The sequence below is a fragment of the Heterocephalus glaber genome, unplaced genomic scaffold, assembly GCF_053883595.1.
Source record: "Heterocephalus glaber isolate CG9 unplaced genomic scaffold, H.glaber_assembly_v1.0 deba00001606, whole genome shotgun sequence".
In the NCBI taxonomy this organism is placed as follows: domain Eukaryota; kingdom Metazoa; phylum Chordata; class Mammalia; order Rodentia; family Bathyergidae; genus Heterocephalus; species Heterocephalus glaber.
Window position 1 is genome coordinate 31,487,719 of NW_028258377.1, and position 20,273 is coordinate 31,507,991.

The 20,273-nt window shown below is 41.9% G+C and overlaps 1 protein-coding gene and 1 pseudogene across 3 annotated transcripts in view; one reads left to right on the top strand and one right to left on the bottom strand.

The window, feature by feature from the left end:
* Positions 1 to 1,172: 1,172 nt before the first annotated feature.
* Itk (IL2 inducible T cell kinase) overlaps positions 1,173 to 20,273 on the bottom strand; it is a 73,007-nt gene continuing 53,906 nt past the window's right edge. For all 3 annotated transcript variants that reach the window (XM_004836493.3, XM_087194913.1, XM_087194912.1), the window contains exons 9-17: positions 19,331 to 19,413; positions 17,391 to 17,524; positions 16,952 to 17,026; positions 14,457 to 14,628; positions 13,807 to 14,023; positions 12,867 to 12,931; positions 12,661 to 12,779; positions 8,155 to 8,312; positions 1,173 to 2,799 (exon numbers count right to left, since the gene is read on the bottom strand). In XM_004836493.3, the coding sequence (XP_004836550.1) occupies positions 2,728 to 2,799; positions 8,155 to 8,312; positions 12,661 to 12,779; positions 12,867 to 12,931; positions 13,807 to 14,023; positions 14,457 to 14,628; positions 16,952 to 17,026; positions 17,391 to 17,524; positions 19,331 to 19,413 (1,095 nt within the window). In that variant the 3' untranslated portion in view covers positions 1,173 to 2,727. The remainder of the gene's footprint in view (positions 2,800 to 8,154; positions 8,313 to 12,660; positions 12,780 to 12,866; positions 12,932 to 13,806; positions 14,024 to 14,456; positions 14,629 to 16,951; positions 17,027 to 17,390; positions 17,525 to 19,330; positions 19,414 to 20,273) is intronic.
* Positions 5,832 to 6,253, top strand: LOC101709901 (nuclear nucleic acid-binding protein C1D pseudogene; annotated as a pseudogene).

A 20,273-nucleotide genomic window follows, 5' to 3' on the forward strand; every position in this document is an offset into this window, starting at 1 on the left:
ATGCACATATGGAACGTTTGACACTTATGTGTTGAATGAATGTTGTTGGATAGATAGTCCTCACCTATTTGTGGAAGATGAAACCAAGTGGCCACTTTGACTTAAGAAAAGTTTTGGGAGTTAGCCATTTGGGAAATGTGGAACCCAAGCCATACATACTAAATTTGTTAAAACATGTAGGGCTTTATTTGCCATATGCAATTTTTGACTTCCCAAACTCTACAAAGGATAAAAGATACTTGTAACCTTTTTATTTTGAACAGTAGCAGTGATTGTATACTAATAAATAGTCATCTGACCGAAGTATAAATACATAGTCACAAAAGGTACAAAACACAAGATCTACAAAATGCAACTACAACCAAAACTTTGCATAGAGGAATTCTCTTTGAAAAGGGCACCATTTTCAAAATGTGAGAGGGAAAAACATCAGGCAGGAAGCCCATTTTGTGACACCAAACACTGGGCATGAGCAATTAACACATGTTCGGTTAAAGGCCCGTGAATCTGAACTTTAAAAAGATAGTATCATACTGGGGAAATTTTTCTAAACCAAACCACAGAGATCAGTCAACTGTGATGTTTTTCTTCTAGGCTGAAATCATCTCCAGTGAAGGGTTCCAAAAGAGAATGCACAAAATGAGGAAAAGTAAACAAGGATGATTGTGGATAAGTTGAGTAAAAGCATCTTCAGGATGATGTTTTATGTAAGGCTCTCTGTTTCACAATAATTACAGTTACATGTTATACTTCTATATTGCAAGCTGGTCAAAATATCACAGGATTTAGAAATAGCTCATTGCAACACTATCTGATAATTTCTCTAAGAGCTTTATCTGAACACTAAAGGAAAATCAAGTCCCCTCCCCATGAAGTATGAAAGAAGACAACACTCAGAGTTAGAATGATAATTAGAGCATGCATGTATACTTCTGCAGCAGAATCTTTTAAAGCTGCTTTAAAGCTCATCTATAAATGGCTTTATTCAAACTGACTGGTGAGTTGGGAGAATTAAAGTTAATTAACTGAATAGCTCCAAAGTCATTAATTATGATAAGGTGAGGATGAAGATGAAGAAAGTGGAGGTCCTATTCTGTTCACCTTCATGGTCTATGCAGAAGTGACATTACTCACTGATGATGTTATATTGATTTGTCTTTTTTTTTTATTTTCCTGTACCGGGGATCAAATTCAAAATCTTTCACTTGCCAGGCAGGCGCAGCGCCACTGAGCTAAATCCCCAGCCCAAATATTGATTTGTCTTGGCTGTCAATGTCTTTCCCCTCGGTATGGATCTCCTTTGCAATTCTCTTCTTTCTCAGTAGGAGGCAGTGTTTAATAAGAATTTAAAAATCTGCACTCCAGAAAGAAAGATTTGGACCAGAATCCCAGCTCTGTATGCCCCAGTTCTGTCACTTTGGGCAGATGTCCTGGCTTGTTAAGGGCTCAGTCTCATAATCTGCAAAATGAGAATAATACTACTCTCTCAAGGGGTTGCTATGAAAACGCAGTGAATTGATATTCTTGAGGAATGGCTTGTGCTTAGCATATATTCACTTTGCTTCTGCAAGTGCTCAACAGCAGACGTCCTTGTACATCTTGCAAGTAGCCCGGTAAGTCCTTGACTCAGTTTCCATCCAGACAGTCTAAGCAAGGACAAACTCCTTATTCTTCTCCTGGAAATTTGGGAGCCTTGAAGTCTCAATCTTAAAGTTGCTAACCCTGAGGGACTAAATAACCTTCAATTTCTCTGCCAGGCCAAGATGACTAGCACAATGCTGCCCTCTGTTGATATTGATGGGATAGTGCAGACAAGGGGCTGATTTGCCAAAGGCTTGAAAGATGAGTGTTCAAAGTAGCTATTTCCTGCACATTCTGCATAGATGAGGAGGCACAGTCACTTGTGTGGTGTGGTATAAAATGGGAGCTTTGGAGTAGTAAGAATTTAAAACCAGTCTTGGTACTTGTTGGTTTCCCACTCTTGGAAGCCTTCCCATTCTTGTCTGGACATCAACTACCTAATGAATGATCCAACTAAGGCATGCTAATGGCTCACCCCAGTCCATCCAAAGGAACTAGCATGCTCCATTATGGAGAGAGACGGCAATGGGCTCTGAGAAACCTCAGAAATCTGCTTCTCAGGATATCCGGCCTTTGGTGTGAGAAGCTGCTTTAGTTCATTAGTGGCAGGAAGCTGTGGCTGACAAAGTTACAGCTATAGAACATTCTTCCTGGCCTTAATCAACTCACTGGTTTTCTTAGAAAAAGGGCCGTGCTTCTCATTCTCCTGGCCCTCATATACTGGGATATTACAGGTCAAATAAAAAGTCTCTTGCGCCATAAACTTGAGATCCATGCTTAAAACAATAATAAAAAAAAGAACCCCAGGTCCTTCGTCTGTCTCTCTCTTTTGCTGAGGGCAGGAAATGTTTCCTGAAAGCTGTCAGATGGAAGTTTGTGCACTCTGTATGACAAGAGGATGGAGGGGCACAGAGGCATCACTGCTGTGCTGACCTGGCCCTCAGCCCATTGCTGAGATGCCTGCCTGTGGCTGGGTTGCTGGCCATTTGTCAGGATGCTGTATTCAAGCCAGCTCAGGAGCAGGTGCCACAGGCCAGGCTGCCTCTGGGGAGTTCTGGGCTGGTGGCAGCTTTTAATGCTCTATGGAAGGAGGACATTCTTCCTCCTTTTAGGATGCACAGTCCATGGCATGGCCGTGAGTCTCTACTAAAGTCCTGATTCTGCAATTTCAGCCAGTTGTCCAAATAGTCTGGAGAAGGGTGGCCGGTCTTCTGGTCTCTGGAGATGAAGAAAGAGAACTCTGTGAGTTCCTTGTACTTATCTATTATAGCTAAATCCAAAGCAAACCCAAATTCCATAGCAGTGTCTTCTGTTAATTATAAAATATGCTTTCATAGAGACTATATTGGAGGCATTATGCCCTCTGCAATCAAATGGCATGGTTTTAAATCTCAACTTTACTTCTCATTAGCTGTACAACAGGTTACTCAACCTATTTGGGCTTGCATTTGTCATCTGTAAAAAGGAGATGCAAAAACAAAGCCTACCTCATAAAAAATTGTTTTGAGAATAATCATGTGTAATAATGCATCATAAAATTAGTACTAGATAACACCCAAAAAGAAAAGTCAAATACATATGTGTAAGCCCACAAAATATACCAAGATCTTTATGAAGAAAAATATAAAGTTCTAGTGAAAGAAATCAAAGAAGATGGAAATAAACATAAAGATATCTCATGTTGGCCGGGGATTTAGCTCAGTGGTGCTACCACTTGCCTCATAAGCGGCAAGGTCCCAAGTTCAATCCCCAGTACCAAAAAAAAAAAGGCTATCTCATGTTCATGGATAGGAAGACCACAGTGTTAAGATGACAATTCTTCAAAACTTGATCTATAGATTCAACACAATTCTAATCAAAATCCCAGCAGGTTATTTTGTAGATATTGACAAACTGATTCTAAAGTGTGCATGGGGAGGCAAAAGACTCAGAGAGCCAATATGGTAATGACAAAAAAAAGTGTTGGAGGACTGACGCTATCAGATTTCAGGACTTACTATAAAGCTACAGTGATCATATCAGTGTGGTGTTGGTGAAAAAAATAAACAGATAGATCAATGGAACAGATTAGAGGGCCCAGAAATAGATCGGTATAAATCTAGTAAACTAACCTCTGATAAAGGAACAAAGGAGGAAGGGTAGACTTTCTGACAATCCCATGCTAGAATATTTCGATATCCATATTCAAAATAATGTTTCTAGCAAAGGACATTGCACCTTTCACAAAAACTAATTCAAAAGTGGCTAACAGAATGAAATGTAAGATACAAAACTGTTCAACTTCCATGAGGTAGCATAGGAAACAGTCTGGGTGACTTTAGAATTTGCAATGAGTTTTTAGGTGTAATATCAACAGCACAATTCATGAAAGAAAAAAAAATGATGTTGAACTCTGTTAAATTAAAGACTGCTCTGAGAAAGACACTGCTAAGAGAAGGAAAGATAAACAATACACTGGATGAAAATATTTTCAAAACACATCTGATAAGGAACTTGTATACAAAAATATACAAAGAATTCTTAAAATTCAACAATAAGGAAACAACTCAGTTGAAAAATTGGCCAAAGAGCTGAGCAGACATTTCACCAAGAATATATATAGAGGAAAGGATGCACAACATCATCTGTCATTAGGAAATGAAAATTAAAACAAAAATGAAATACCACTACACATCACTGAAAATGGGAAACAACACACAAAGTAGCGACATGGATCAAACGGTACAGCTACCGTGGAAGACAGCCTGGCAGTTTCTTACAAAACTAAACATAGCTTTACCATATGATCCACAATCACACTCCTAGCCATTTACCCAACTGAGTTGAAATTTTATGACCATAATTAGATCCACATAAATGGATTCATCTACATATAAATATTTTTAGAAGCTTTATTTATAATTGCTGAAAACTGAAAGCAACCAAGATTTGCTTTCGTCGGTAAATAGAAGCCAACAATGATATATCCATACAATGGAGTATTATTCAGCAATATAAAGGAGCTAGCAAACCAAGAAAAGAAATGGAGCAAACTTAAATGCGTATTATTAAACCCAAGAAGCCAGCCTAAAAAGGCTATATACTGTATCATTCCTATATGTGACATCCTGGAAAAGGGAGACCATGGGGACAAATCAGTAGTTGCCAGGAGTGTGGACATGGGGCAAGAGATGAAAGGGGAGCCCAGGAGCAATTTAAGGCAGAGAATATATTCTATATGATACTATGATGGTGGATACACGGCATTAAGCATTTGTTACAACCCACAGACCTCCAGAGCATGAGAGTGAACCTTAATGTAAACTATGGCCTTTAGTTAGTAACAATGTATCAATAGAGGTTCGTTAATTGTTACAAAGGTACCACACAGGCAAAATGTTAACTAGAGAAAATTACAGGAGAGGAGAGTATACAAGAACTCTCTGAACTCTTAGTTCAGTTTTCTGTAAACAGGAAACTTCTAAAAAATAAGGCAATTAATTAAAACAAAGCTTAAAGAGAAAAAGGTATGAAATACCAGTTATCATTGGATTATAACATTATTCAATTCTTATGAAGTGACCAAGATTTTTTTTTGTGCTCTTGTTTATGTCTTTATTGTTTGTTTCCGGTTATAAAAGCCCTATTAATTTACAGATTATACATTATTTAATTCTCTTAAAAAAAAGAAAAAGGGACCGGGGATTTAGCTCAGTGGTTCTGCCACCTGCCCCGCAAGCGCAAGGACCCGAGTTCAATCCCCGGTACCAAAAAAAAGAAAGAAAAAGGAGGTTCAGAGAATTGTCCAAGATAAAGACAAGGTAAAGCTGAGACGAAATCCAAGTATCCTCTCTATATCTACTTTTTAAAAAATTCCACCTTGTTGCCTTTTAATGATCTGAATTTTTACTGACTCTCTTCTTCAGCAACTTTCCACTTTTGGCAACAATTAACAGTTTTCTAGTGTACCAAAAATAGACCTAAGACTTGTATTGCTGTGGCTGAAGGCACAGCCTACACTTCGGGTGCAAGGTATCTGAGCTGTCTGTGAGACTATAGAGCAACTACAAATTGTGAATTCTTAAAGATTAGGATGAACTTTACTTAAGCTATTTTAATATTCTCACAGCACACGTGAACTTCTGTTGCCCTAATTCATGTATTTCAATGGTTCTATGGTGTTTCAGATTTTCTTCTCGCAGAAAACTGAGGCCTAATCATCTCGCAACCACTTTCCGAAACCAGGAATCGAAGGTCTAGAGTTGGCCATAATGTCAGGTGAAAAAATTAATGAAGACTATCCAGTAAAAATTCATGAGTATTTGCCAACATCTGAGATTCCCATAGGTGCTGTGGATGAGATGCTGAAGACCATGATGTCTGTCCCAAGAAACGAGTTGTTGCAGAAGTTGGACCCACTTGAACAAAGCTAAAGTGGATTTAGTTTCTGCGTACACATTAAATTCAATGTTTTGGGTTTATTGGGCAACTCAAGGGGTCACTCCTAAGGAACATCCACTAAAGCAGGAATTGGAAAGAATCAGAGTATACACGAACAAGTCAAGGAACTGACAAGAGAAGGGCAGGCAAGCTGGACAGAGGTGCAGCTCCAAGACTTGGGAAAAGTGCTCCCTGACAACCAAAACCTCAACGCACAGCGAGAGTTGCCAATAAAGGAAAAAGTAAAAATTAACTTTTGGTCTTGATGTACACAAACTCAAAAAGTACATCATTTTTACTGTTTTTACAACATAGATGATTACGTGGCAATGAGAGGTTTAAACTTACTCTTTGGAATTCGTGTGTAAGTTTGCACTTTACATTTGCAGCGCTAAGTATTTCCCCCACCAGAAAGACTGACTTAGCTTTACTAATTTTCCTATAGGGCACCATGAGGTTTTTAACACTGTGATTTATAGTTATAGTTTACCATCTCTTTTGGCAAGATACTCACTTCTCTATACAGGTCAGTCTTGCAAGTACCATTTTATAAGCAACTATGAAATTTAAGTTAAATGTTCTTTGTAAACATTTGTACTATTTTAAATGAATAATGATCTTCTGAAGTATGCTATCTATAGACTGAAATTTTAAGTACATGTGTTTTTACCGTACGATATGAAGAATGAAATGGCTTAAATATCTACTTTTTTCTGTGTAATTAATTCATCATGTCGTCCTTGTTGCAGGAATTATTGCTTTTTTGGTACTCAGAGTGTGAAATTAAAACTTTAAGATTGTACTTTAATTCTTGGTATATTGCCTTAGTGTCATGTTTAAAATAAAATACATTCCTATTAACTTTAGGTGGGAAAGAAGGTTGTATTTTGATGGCTGGCTGTTGGTCTGACAACTGTACCTTCTTAACAAAGGCTCTGAATGCTGTGGGGGTAAAAAAAGAAAACTGAGGCCTGACCTCATCTTTTTCTTTGAAACTATGCGTATGGCTTGTGCTATTATATAGTAAGTCAAATTATAATTAAGGTTGCTATTACCTCTGTTTAGGGATAGGAAATCTATCTTGTTAATAGACCCAAAAAAATGATAGTGAGGATGTGGAAAAAAGGGAACTCATACACTGTTGGTAGGAATGTGAATTAAGCTAATCATTATGGAGGACAGAACAGAAGTTCTTCAAAAAACTAAAATTAGAAGTACAATATGTCCCAGGAATCCTACTTTGTGGTACATATTCAAAGGAACTGAAATCAGCATATCAGAGATTGCCTGCGTTCCCATGTTCATGTTTGTTGGTGCACTATTCCTAATAGCTAAGCTATGGAATCAACTTAGGTGCCCATCAACAGATGAAAAGATAAAAAAGTATGTTGTACATACACAATGGAGTATGACTCATCCATACAAGGTAATATCCTATCATTTGCAGCAGAAAAGATGGACTGGAAGACATTATAGTAAGTGAAATAAGTCAGACACAAAAAGCAAATACTGCATGTTCTCTCATACATGGAAGAACAAATCAGGCTGAATGTAGAACAGTGAGTACTAGTGGTGGGAGAAGGCGGGAGGAAGTAGGAACAGAGCAAGATTGGATAACGACACTCAAAACACGGATGGAAGGAGAAAGTTCTTCCTTCTACTGCACAGCGGGGTGATTAGTGCACAATGATTATTATATATTTAATGAATAATTTGAAGGAGTTTAAAGGCTCTAATTATACAGTAATGATAAGAAGATAGAAATGTTAATTTCCTTGATTTGATCAGTTCACATTATATCCATGTATTGAAATATCATACTGTATGCCATAAATATTTATAACTGGTATGTGTTAATCAAAATTTATTTTAAAAAATTTAAGGAGGTGGAAATGCTAACTGCCCTGATTCCATCATTACCCACTGTATGAATTATTAAATGTACTGAATTATCTCACTGTACCCCACAAATATGTTCAACTAAAATAGTAATTTAAAAAAATTTTTTTAAAGATTCTCAAAGTCATATTCCTGCTAATCTGTTTTATTCATCCCTACTGCCTCACCCTTCTAAAAGGGTTCCTTTCTATGGGAAAGGAGGCAGCCCTGAAATTGTGTATTATAACACAGAGGGAAAGCACTTCATCTACTGACCTCTTTCCAGCAGTGATTCATGATTTGGTAGATGTTAGCGGAGGCAAGTCGAGGCTTATACAACCGAAATCCAGTACTGATGTCTTCTACCACCTCTGAGTTGCTTCGGTTTTCATACGGGATTTTGCCCTCGCTGAAGACTTCCCACATCAGCACACCTACAAGCAATGACCAACACAAGACAGTTAACAGCAGTGTCCCAGGTGGCAAACAAGCCAATCTACCTCCAGAGAGAGACCACAGGCTCCTTGGCAGTACAATTCCCTTCCCTTCCGCAGATCTATAGAAGTATTGTATCAAGCCCAGTTGAGACTAATTAGGCCTGTTCTCCTTTTTTTTTTCCTGTTGTTTTCTTTTTTCTTTTTTTTTGTAAAATTTTTAAAAAACTAAAAATTTTCCAACCTTCCTAGTAGCAAAGCATTTTCAAGCCCAGCCCTTTGTTACATTTAATTAAAATGTCACAATGAAAAGGCTCAGGGGAGGAAAACCCAATTGTCTACCCATGACATAAATGAATGGACTGGATGATGTGTGATACAATGGGAACTGGTGAGGATTGTAGAAAACCGGAGATCAAAGCTTTTGCCTTAAGGGGATGGCTTGAATTTGGCTTCCAGCCCAACTATGGCATGTGGAAATGAGGGCTCAGGATTGTCATATTTTCTGATCTTTTAAAAAAAGAAGTCAGATATTGACAGTTAAAAATGGGAACTCAATTTGATTTTTTCCATTAAGTTTATTGGTACATTTTAGGTATACAATACAGTTAGATAAATCATTGGGATCTTGTACCTTTACATGATGTATCTTGGTACTCAATTTGATATTTGAAACTAAATTGAAAAATCCAAAACAGAAACTTTTTGAGTATTGATACGTCATCACCAAAATGGAACGTTCCACAGCATGAAAACTTTGTTTATACACAAAATTATTAACAAACATTGTATAAAATTACATTCAGGCTATGTGTATAAGATGTATATGAAACAAAGGAATTTGTGTTTAGATTTGATCTTATCTTCAAAACATCTCATTATGTGTACAAATATTTCAAAATCTGGAATCTAAAACACTTGTTTCATTGCAAGCATTTCATATAAAGAAACTCAACCTGTATTACATATGTTGTAGATCTAGCAAAATACATCTTCTGGTTCTCCATTCTTCAGCTCTGATCTAATCCCTTTTGTTCTTCTACCCTCAATAGGAGGCTGACGCTAGCCTTATTGTTATCATGTGCTTATATTCATAGTTCAGCAGAGCACATGAGCTGACTCAGGGTTTTCCAAGTTGTAATCCTCAAGACATCTGCATAAAGATCATCTCAGAAATGTGTTCAAATGGCAGATTCCTGAGTCCCTGCACAGGCTCCCTGGGTCAGAATTCCTGGGGGCTCTTGGGAGGTGCCTGAAGAGCTAGAAATTCAAAGCTTGGCTGTAAAGAAGACTGTTTAGCACCCCAAGATGCCAGGATTTCCAGTGAGATTCACTTTGAAAGTTGAGTCCTGCTAAAACATGGCTTGAAAACAACTGCTTTAATACAAAACCTTCTTGTGCATCGATGGGGGAACTGAGAAAAGTTCAAAGAAGTTCCTTGACTTGCTCAAATATCAAAGTAAATTAGGACCCCCCAAAATCGCATGGCTTGACAAAGCCCAGCGGGCTGAGGCAGGCAGGAAGTTCTCCGCCCTCCTAGGTCCCTGTCACTCAGGCTTGCCTCTCAAGTTTCCCCAAACTTTTCTTCACTGAACCATTTCTGCTCTGCACCCAGCCATCCATCTCATTTCTGGACGGTTTTCAAATAACACAGCTTAGGCAGGGATGGATTTGCACCCAACCCTCTAATTTTAAAATGTAGCAGAAAATTCCCAGCCTGACACCCCGTGGTAGAATAACCCCTTTCAGAGTGAGAAGGTGCAGATGCCAGTGTGGCCACTGCTCCGGGCATCTCTTTGTGGGGTGCTGGCTTGGTGCATGTGACCTACTTCATCACCTATGGGGAGAGGATCATGTATCAGCTCTGACTCTCCTAGCCATATGCATGGGGAGAGGAAAGTCACCGAGAATGATGTCAGCACAACTTCTTTCAGGCTCATTCCATGTCTTAAACCTGGCTAACAAAGTAGCAGCCAAACGTGGTGAACAGGGATTATTTTAAGGAATAGATCAGAAAGATTTATAATTAACAAACTTCTTGGCTCTTAGAAATGGACGTTCTAAAATGCTAAAGATTTGTAAATGAGTTCTTTTCCTAAGCTATTTAACTAGCCAGCTTCCCCCTGGTTTCTACCACTAGTATACCTTTTTAAACCCTTCATATAGAAGGGCAAGCTCAGTCTGCACGTTCTACCACACTATAATCCTTCTTGCAAATACAAATGAAAATCAAAGAGGCTATCTGGTGTATTTCTGCGCCTACTTTCTGTCATGGTTTATGTAAAAATGCCCCCAAAGCCTCACGTGCTCACAGGCAGGGGTTTTGAGAGAGGACTCGACATGGGGTGATGTATCGGACTTGCTGTTAGGTGTGGTGACTAGAGGTCACCTGAAAGGGTCTCTCTCCCTCCCCAGCTTGTCCCTCCTCTGTCCACCATGAAGTGAACAGCTTTCTTCTGCTGCGCCCTTCTGTCGAGCCAGTTCTGCCCTGGAGCTGGCCAACTATGGACTATAACCATGAGCCAAAATAAACTGCTCCTCCTCTAAGTTCCAGGTTTCTGGTACTGTGTCTCAGCTGCAAGACAGTGACTCAGATGACTTGAGTATGCACAAACTATGACTTAGACAAATCCAGATAGAACTTTGAGTACTTCCTGTCACATGAACATCATTCGTTCCTTCCTTCCTTCGGTCGTGTCCATTTGTACTTTTCAGAAATCCTAATTCCTTGCTATGGTTGCCAACTGCACTGCCTTCTGTTCTCCCACCAAGTCATGAGCCCTGCTCTTTGGACATACCAGGCCTTTGTGCTTGCTGACAGTGGACACTGCTCCCTGGCTCTCTGAATGGTGACACTTCCCTCTCGTTACTCATTTTTCTGCTCATCTGTTACTTCCTCAGACAACACTACTTAAAGCAGACTCTTCTTCCATGCCAGCTACTCTCTACCACATTACTGTCTTGTTTTAATTGTGGCACTTATTACCCCCTGCTTAACTACATCTTATGTCTGTTAGCTTATTTGGACCACTGTTATCGGCCTCCCCTCCCCCAAAATTTAACTCCAAGAGGACAAAGGTCTTTTAGGTCCTATGTACTTTTGCAGTTTCAGCACCTAGATTAACCCCTGGAAACACAGATGCTCAATAAATTGCTGATGAGTGAATAAAAGTTATTGAGGGTTAAACATGGAAATATAATGATGGACAAAAACTCCCTGCCTTCCAGGGGTTGATGTTCTAATCTCTGAACCCCTACAGTTTTTTGACCTCATAGTTGCTGCCACTGACAGTCAGAGGCCTCCACAGGACAGAAGACAAACTCCTGGGCGGTTAAGCTGTTACCCATTAAAAGCATGGTGTGTGTGGGTGTGTGTGGGTGTGTGTGGGTGTGTGTGTGTGTGCGTATTTTTCTTCCTGAGGCATACAGGGACTTAAAAACTTATTTTTCTAAACAGTGTGACTCACTTGGGCCTAGGGATGCTTAGTAGGTAACTAAAAATAGAACAAAGCTGACCTTCATTTTGTAACATCAAATCCTTCCCAGCCCTGCACGTAGCCAGGTCAGTCATTTGGAGAATGCGTGTCTAAAAGTTGGTGAGACAGCGTTTATTAGGCCTAATTTACCTAGCCTGTGTCATCTCTCGTCCAGGTGAGGATACCAGGGTAGGAGAATTAATTACAGGGACATTGAGTTGCACCCAGAAATCTTCAGTGGCCTAAACCTAGGGTCACCTTGGATTCCAGCAGGGCCTCACATTACTGAGACTGCCCTGAGCAGAGCAGGAGAAACTGATGAGTCACGAGGACTCTCCCAGAGCTACGAAACCGGGACAGAAGCGATGACCAACAGGACCCCTGCCCCCCACCACACCCCAGAAAACTGGCCTCTGTTTGTTCGTGACTGTGCCAGTCTGATCCACCTCTTGAGACCTGCGCCCCCTTCAGCTTCTCAAAGTGAGGCCTTTTTTTAATCTTTTCTCTGTTAGGGGACCAGTTTAATCTTTGTTAGTGCTTTGTAACCCTTTGTTTTCTCTTTTCAGTTTAAAGCTTTTCTTGGAAATTTATGCCGAATGCCTTGGGCTTAATTTCTTTATCACTGAAGCAACTATCCACGCTAGCTACTAACACCACCAGAATCCTACTTCCACTTTTGTTTTCATCCCCCCCGCCCCCGCCTCCAATTTAAAATCTCTAGGAATAAACATAATCATAAGGGCCCCTGCATACATTTCGGAGCTGTGCCCCCACAGACCCTGCGTGGGATGCCCTCCCCGTGCTCCCATGTGACAAAGGAACGGGCAGCCCACGGTCCCAGTCTCAGGGCGCGGGGCCCGGATGTTACCCACCGAAAGACCACACATCCGACTTGCTGCTATAGCGACTGAAGGAGAACACTTCTGGTGATGCCCACTTCACGGGGAACTTGGTGCCTGTGGAACTAGTGTACTGATCATCAAGGACAAACCTGGGGACAATGGGGAAGGAGAAGGTCAGAATGTCCAGGGGCCTGAGTCCCATCCCCGAGACCGTGGATGCCGCATTCCTGTGTTACCTTGTCATCCCAAAGTCGGACACCTTGATGACCTGGTTTTCTCCCACCAAGCAATTTCGGGCAGCCTGGACAGGAGACAACAGAGAAAGGCAAACTGTTGACGGACAGTCAGTAATGAAGGAGTCTCCCATCATCACTGCCTCTGCTTTGCGGTGTGCTGCTGTACAACGGCACTGAGGGCCTTTACCAACACTAAGGTTCCCCAGCGCCTGCTAGAAGTGAGTGCAAAGCGAAATGTGAATGTGTAAGATGCTTTATCAGGATGGGTAGGTTTATCTTCATTCCTGGATCCTAATTAGAGGACAAATCCAGCTGTTGTCTAATCAATGATATGCTTGAACATAACCTGATGTGACAGAAATGCTGACACTATGGGCAACAGGAAGAAATCGATTCCCATTAGAGTAATATAGACTATTTTGAGGTGGTTCAATCTCTTAGAATTACTTGTCCACAGAGGGTACCTGGCCCCTAACTGGTACACAGAGGTTGGCTAGAAGGGCCTTTGGAGACAAAAGACTCCAGTGCGTGTCACGTGTGAAAGAGCCTGCAAGTCACATCGGGGTCACATGAATCATCCTGAGCCCCGAACACCAGAGATTCTGGTAGATCTCTCTATACCCTAAGAAAAATTGGGCTTGGCCATTTCCTTCTTTTATCAGGAAGAAACTGAGGCTCAGAAAGGCTAAGAAGGAGTGGCTTTTAGGTCCATTTTGGAAGAACGCAATCCAAGACTCAGAGAGTGTAAGTCAGAGGAAGGGCTGGGGTGAGAGCACAGATCTGAGTGCCCATGGAACATTTTCCTAGCAGGGCCTCCTGAAGGTGTGGGTGGGGAAGGAAGAAGCTAAGAAGGGAAGAGAGGCAGTGTGTGGTTTGTTCTTTACTAATGCGTTCTCGGCGCTGGCAGATGCCCTTCCTCCTCCACCTGTAGGTCACATACCAGATCTCTGTGGATGACGCATGCGTTTTCCAGGTAGGCCATGCCCTCACACACATCCAGGCACATGCCCAGCAGGGTCTCTGCTGCAAAGAGCCCCCGCTGGTTGCGCAGGTAATCGGATAGGCAGCCGTGTTCCATGAACTCAAACACCAGGCAGATGGGGGCCTGCTCCAGACACACGCCATAGAGCTGGACTAGTTTGGGATGAGAGAGTTTCCTGGAGGAAAAAGGCAAGGGTGAGATGGGCCAAACTCAGTCTTTTAAAAGTGCTGAATATTCTACAGCACTAAATGGCCGAATGCCGCTTTTTGGTTTTGAGAAGAGAATCCAGCCCCTCACCCAAACAACAAAGCCATTGGAGTCAAGACCTGAAGGTAAAAAGGAGTCAGCTGGTTTGCAGGATAAACAGAGGCAGTGCAGCTGGGATGTCACACATCAGAGGAGAGAGGAGTAGGACATAGGCTGGGAGGTTTTAGGGCTACCACAGTAGGCCTTCTAGACCAGGCTGAGGAGGTTCACTTTCTTCTCTGTGTAACAGAAGCCGCTGCTGGGATTTGAGCAGGGAGGGTAGGACGTGGCGTGAGGGTGATACACAACGCAGCAGCAAGCACCCTCCCCAAGTGTGTGCAGAGCCCTGTGTGGCCACTCACATCATGACTTCAGCCTCCTCGATGAAGTCCTCTTCAGACATGGCCCCCTCCTGAATGGTTTTGATAGCCACCTTGTCCTTGTTGAGCCAGTAGCCAAGGTGGACCAAGCCAAATTGCCCACTGCCAATCTCCTGCACGAAAGTGAGCTCTGAAGGGTGGATCACCCATTTTCCTGGAAGAGAGAGAAAGGGTGTTTCAGAGGAAGCCAATAAGAAGTTACAGGGCTACCAGAAAATGATAGAGTCTTCTCTAGAATTTTAGCCTATAGTTAGTGCAACTCAAAAATGGCAAATAGTGTAAATCCTAAACTTGGAACTACCATAGGTAATTATCTTTTCCCTCAAAAACAATAACATGGAATATGCATCTAAAATCATTAGAAATGTGTATGTGGAAGTAACATGGAAAGGAGAAGGGTGACATTAATCAAGACATAAAAGTAAATGAAGGGCTGGGGATTTAGCTCAGTGGTGCTGCCACCTGCCTCGCAAGCGCAAGGTCCCAAGTTTGATTCCTGGTACCATAAAAAAACCCCCAAACAAACGAAAGTAAATGAAAAGATTATTACAAGGTCCCAATCATTTTCCATACCTGACTATAAATTTTATTGTTATTTTTCACACAGAACAAATTTCATTTGAGTTTGACATTCATTCACTTATTCATTCATTCATCTATCCACTGAAGGCATCCACTATACACACAGAACTCTGGTGGGTTTAACAGGAATAATGGTTAATGAGGACAAGCTAGCAAGCACAGTGTCTAGCACATGTCTAGTTCTCAATAAATATCTGAAAAACAAATGAGATGATGTGAGCTCAGTTTTCCCAGTGACAACATGAGTGACCAGACACTCTGAGATCTCGTCCAGCATGGGCACTTGAGGACTCCACAGTGACTCTTATTTTCATAAGGATGATACAGATCCATTATCCTTTCCTGATGCTTGGTCTAGTACAGAAATAGCCCAACTTCTCTCTTTCAGGCAGACACTCAAGAGCAGACTGGATGGAGGGCTGCTGCTGGTTAGGGAAGAAGTGTTTCCCTTTGGCCACCTGTGTCAAAATCACCCAGGACACTTGTTTAAAATGCAGACCCTACTCTCAGGGTGTGTGTTTTGGTAAGTGTTGGGCAGGGCCCAGGAGTCAACATTTTTAATCAGTGTTCCAAAAGGTGTTGGTGCACACTGAAGTTTGAGAACTGCCAACCTGTGATATGCAAAAAGATAGGTGGTACTTGTTCAAGGGATGTAAACTCAAATGCCTTTAGGTTCCAGGCTGATAATCCCAAAGAAGTGAAGCACTTCCATAGGACAAGAGTATCACAGACAGCTAAGTTAGACAGAAATGTAATAGGCAGTCCGACAGGGCCGAGCCCTCAGAAAGTCAGGACAAAGGATAAATGCACACTACATCTGTGGCCGAGAGACACATCAGCTGGAGGCCAGCCCTCAAGATTTCAACAAAAGGACTGGGCCTACATATTCCCCCAAGGGATGACATAGGTGCTAACTCCGAGTCTAGTGAAGTCGCCTCAGAGGTGACCACAGATCCATTACCTACTTGAGAAGTTCTTTCCATGTACTCTTGCTACGTGACTTGGTTCCCCATTGGATCACTACTGCCTAAGTGACTATACCTGTAATCTTATTGATTGTTCATAGCTGTAACCCACATTGTACCCACATGGGTTTTGCTCTATAAAACTTCCCTGTAAAGTGGGGTCCCCAGCAACCCATTTGAGTCCCGTTCCGTCTCGCTCAGAAGCTATATCTTTCCCCCTCAATAAATGTTTTCCTACTCTTAACCTCCATTGTTCTTAGAATTCATTCTTCACTTTTAGAGAACATGAACTTGGCGTATTAAACATCTAACAGGTTGGGAGATATAATATTCTCTCATATTTCATCTTCTGTATCAAGAGGACATAGTAGGGTCTGCTTTACTGGAGATGCACACTCTGTTAAACGCATTTTAACTCTGTATCCTTCTGCATTGCTAGAAATCAAACCCACATTCTCTATTACTGAGCTATACCCCTAGTCTTCCAAAAATTTTAATACTCTGCTATGCAAACATTCTGGATTCTGCTAGCTCATAGCCTTTGAAAACTGCTCAACAAATCAGATAATAAAAAAGGTTCCTAGAAGATAGACGAAACATAGTGCTAAGGCATTGCTGCCTATTACGGTTTCGAAAGCATTAGTAGAGTGCTTTGTTCAAAACAGATACTTAATAGACACTACACTGACAAATTCTTTGTTAAAACCAAAGGATATTGATTTGATCTATGTGCTCATACATTCACTTTATGCACAGTGAAAATATTCATCCATGCTCCCATGCCTATATATACAATATCTATGTTCTGATGATCATTTAGAAGTCTGGGAAATAGTCAAGCTCATGGCAAGTCCACTTCGCATTTGTCCCTGACCTTCAGAGACATGAGTTTTAGTTCAAATGCCTAACGTTTTTTGTTGTATTGCTCACCGTATCTTAACCCTGCAGTCACCGGGGCTTTCTGCCTCCAGGAACAAACTGGATACCGGAGTCGAGTGACCAGGCCTGGGTTGATTGAAAAGCCAAAGGCAGTGGTTAGGGCTTTGCTGTAGCAGCTGTCCAAAGTATATCTGATGTAAAAGGTACTTTTATTCTGGAAAACAAATCCCAAAGTCTAATCCCTGATAGCATGCTCTCCTCGGGCAGATTCACATGCACAGGCAGGAAGGTGGTGAAAATCATTTCCACAGCACAGTTTGCTCATGGAAGATGGGTGAGATCATCAAGTATTTGGCATCCTTTCTTGTTTGCACATTTAGTTATTATTTATGGCCAGCTCGTCCTACGTGAAGAAACCAACTGGGGCTTCTGCCCTTTCTTTCTAAGTTCTTTGCAAGGGTCCCCCTTGGCTTTGCCTTTTAAAACTCACCTCCTCCATTGTGCTGGTGATAATTGATGAGAAGAGGGATGGAGTCAAACACATACTTTTCAGCCACATAGTATCGCTTGGGGTTGTCATTTGTTTCTTTGATATGATAATGTTTTATACAGGGGTTGTTCTCACTTTAAACAAATGAAACATGGTGATTATTAAGAAAAATACTGAGACATAAAACATCTACTCTTGTCAGATTTGTATTATCTTTGTTGTGTAATCTTTCACAAGCATGGCAGATGTACAACAATCCTGACAGGTTGGTTGCTGGCGCCATCACTGTTGTGTTAAGAAGTACTCTGAGGCTGCACCTGGCCCCACTTGGCATCAGTGCAGTGACAGACGGGTTCACAGGCACAGAATGGGGAAATGGCACTGTACACACTACATGTTTGCCTTCCCTGCCCTATGGATTCAGCGAATTGTCAGCCGTCTGTTGAGGAATCCTTGCTGGGCCCTTCACACTCGCTTGACTTTGAGCAGAAGATTTAGCATTGTAGGCTGACTGGCACGCTTGGGAAGAACTGCTTGCATGGTCAACCCTTGGCTGGTGTTGGGATTTCAGGAAGGCTGTCACCACTCCTGATACGGGCTGCTGGCTGTGATGAAACGGTGTCATTGTGGTCTATGGTGAAGTGAGTTTTCCTTGTGGGAGTCTGGAATTTTGGGGGGTGCTAGACAGAGGGTGTGTACTTAACCAGTCTCCAGTAAAAGCCCTGGGTAATGAGTCTCTAGTGAGTCCCCTACTGGACAACACTTCATGTGTGTTGTCACACCTCCTTGCTAAACTAAGCATGTCTTGTGTGACTCCACGGGGAAAGGTATCTTAGAAGCTGCATTTGGTTTCCTATGGACTTTGCCTATGTGCCTCTTCCTTTTGCTGATTTTTCTTTGTATCTCCTTGTGGACATAATCTTAATGAATGTTGCTCTGTGTGTGAGGGATCATACTCATGAATTACTGGAACTGCCGGTGATTTGGTGGACCCCCATCACAGAATTTAGCTCTCATTCTGTCTCCATCAGGTCTTATGGGTTTCAGACTACTCTCCTCGCTGTCCCCTGGCTATGACACAGCCACATCCCCTCTGTGATGCTCACCGTGTCCTCTGCCTTCCTGGGACAGTGGCCTTGCTCCTCACCACCTGTCCACACACTGCCCTTCCTCCAGGTCCCACTTATGTCCTCCACCTTCTGATAAACATTCCCTGAGGTCACCTTGAAAATTATTTTTCTCCTCTAAATTCTCACGGCATTCTGGTCCGTGCCAAACTGTTTCGTTCTTATTAATGTTGTGACGAGAAGAGAATTTGAAAGCTAGATGGACCCTTGGCCACCTAAGAGCACTGAATGGAAGGGGGAGTGCCTGCTGGTGAGGGTTTTCTGATCTGCCAGGCTCAGCATGGAGGGGGCATGGCTACTTCCGCTCCCCTGGCGTAGGGAAGCAGCAGCTCTTTGAGCCTTGATTTCTTCTGTGTGAGCTAAGTAGGGTAATACCTGCTCCCAGGGGTTCTTAGGATTGGAAATTGTAAAGTTCCTGGCACATAGTAAGAATCTATCAATAAAGTTTTATTAGTAGAGCCAGAACTGGAATTCATATATTTTCACTTCCATTTGGAAATATCATTTTTGTTATTTTATATATTAAATGAAATTATATTCTCATTAAAGCTAGGGCCAAGCGTTTTGTTTCTTTAGAGCTCTGCTATTAGGCATGCTAATGGGGAAGAGGACCTGACTGGCATCTAGCCTTGGCTCTGTCTCTTTCTAAATGTCTTCAGTTCTGCCCTTAATCTCTTTGGCCTTGACCTTCTCAGGCCATGCCATTTCCAGTGAGCATCTGCCTTCTGCACTGTTTGGCTTTGCTGTGTGTAACCCACCCCTCCTCCACCTCAGGAGCGGCTCCCTCTCTACTTTGCTGAGTCAGCACCATACCTTACAATGGCCTTGGTGAAAACAGATACAGTGTATGTTCCTGGAGTCCTGGAATCTCGAACCATGAAGGCTCCCTCTTTGCCCTAGTTTGGTTGGAAAGAGAGGAATGTTAGTGATTTCAGAAAAGCAGGCCCATGCACCCAACTGTAGAGGGAGGCAGTACTGCTTTGGAATAGAGCAAATTTTCAGTAATAGTGGCTACCATTTCGCTCATTCATTCCACAGCTGTTTCTTGAGATCCTACATGGGTCAAGTTCTGGGCTGATACTATCCATGAACGAAAACAGACAGATACAAGCCTTGTCCTCTTAGAGCTCATCATGTACTAAATTCCGCAGATACTTCCCCAAATGCTGAAGGCTGGACATTATCGTCCTCCATTTCCAAGGAGGACACAGAGTACCAGAGAGCTTAAGTGGTTTTTCTACCACCCAACACAAGTGAGAGGCAGAGTTACTTTGGCATGCGACAAAGCCCATGACAATGCTATCCACTCCATGATGCCTCCATTCAATAGATGTTGGAAAATATTTCTCCATTCCCTACATGGGCACGAAACTTCCTATCCTAGAAGCGTCATCAATTCCTTAAGGAAAATATATTTGTCAGGCTCTTTCCAGAGTGCTGACTTTGCTGTAGGTCAGGATGAAAAACATTAAGCTCCTGGCTTCATAACAGAGGTGGCAGAAGGGAGTGCCCCGAGAATGTACCTCTCGTTGCCTGAAAATTTTGCCACTTCTGATGAAATACACATAAGCAAATGGATATGCCAACTTATTTGTTCCAAGTGGGAATTAAAAAATGTAACTCTGCTTTAAGTAAGTCATGCATAATTTCTGTCCCTACCCAGCTCTAAGTCTGCCTCGGTAACATTGGTAAACCTGTTATTTACTTAATGTACAGATCGTGAGAGCCCTAAGTGAAGGTCAGAGTTAGACAGGAG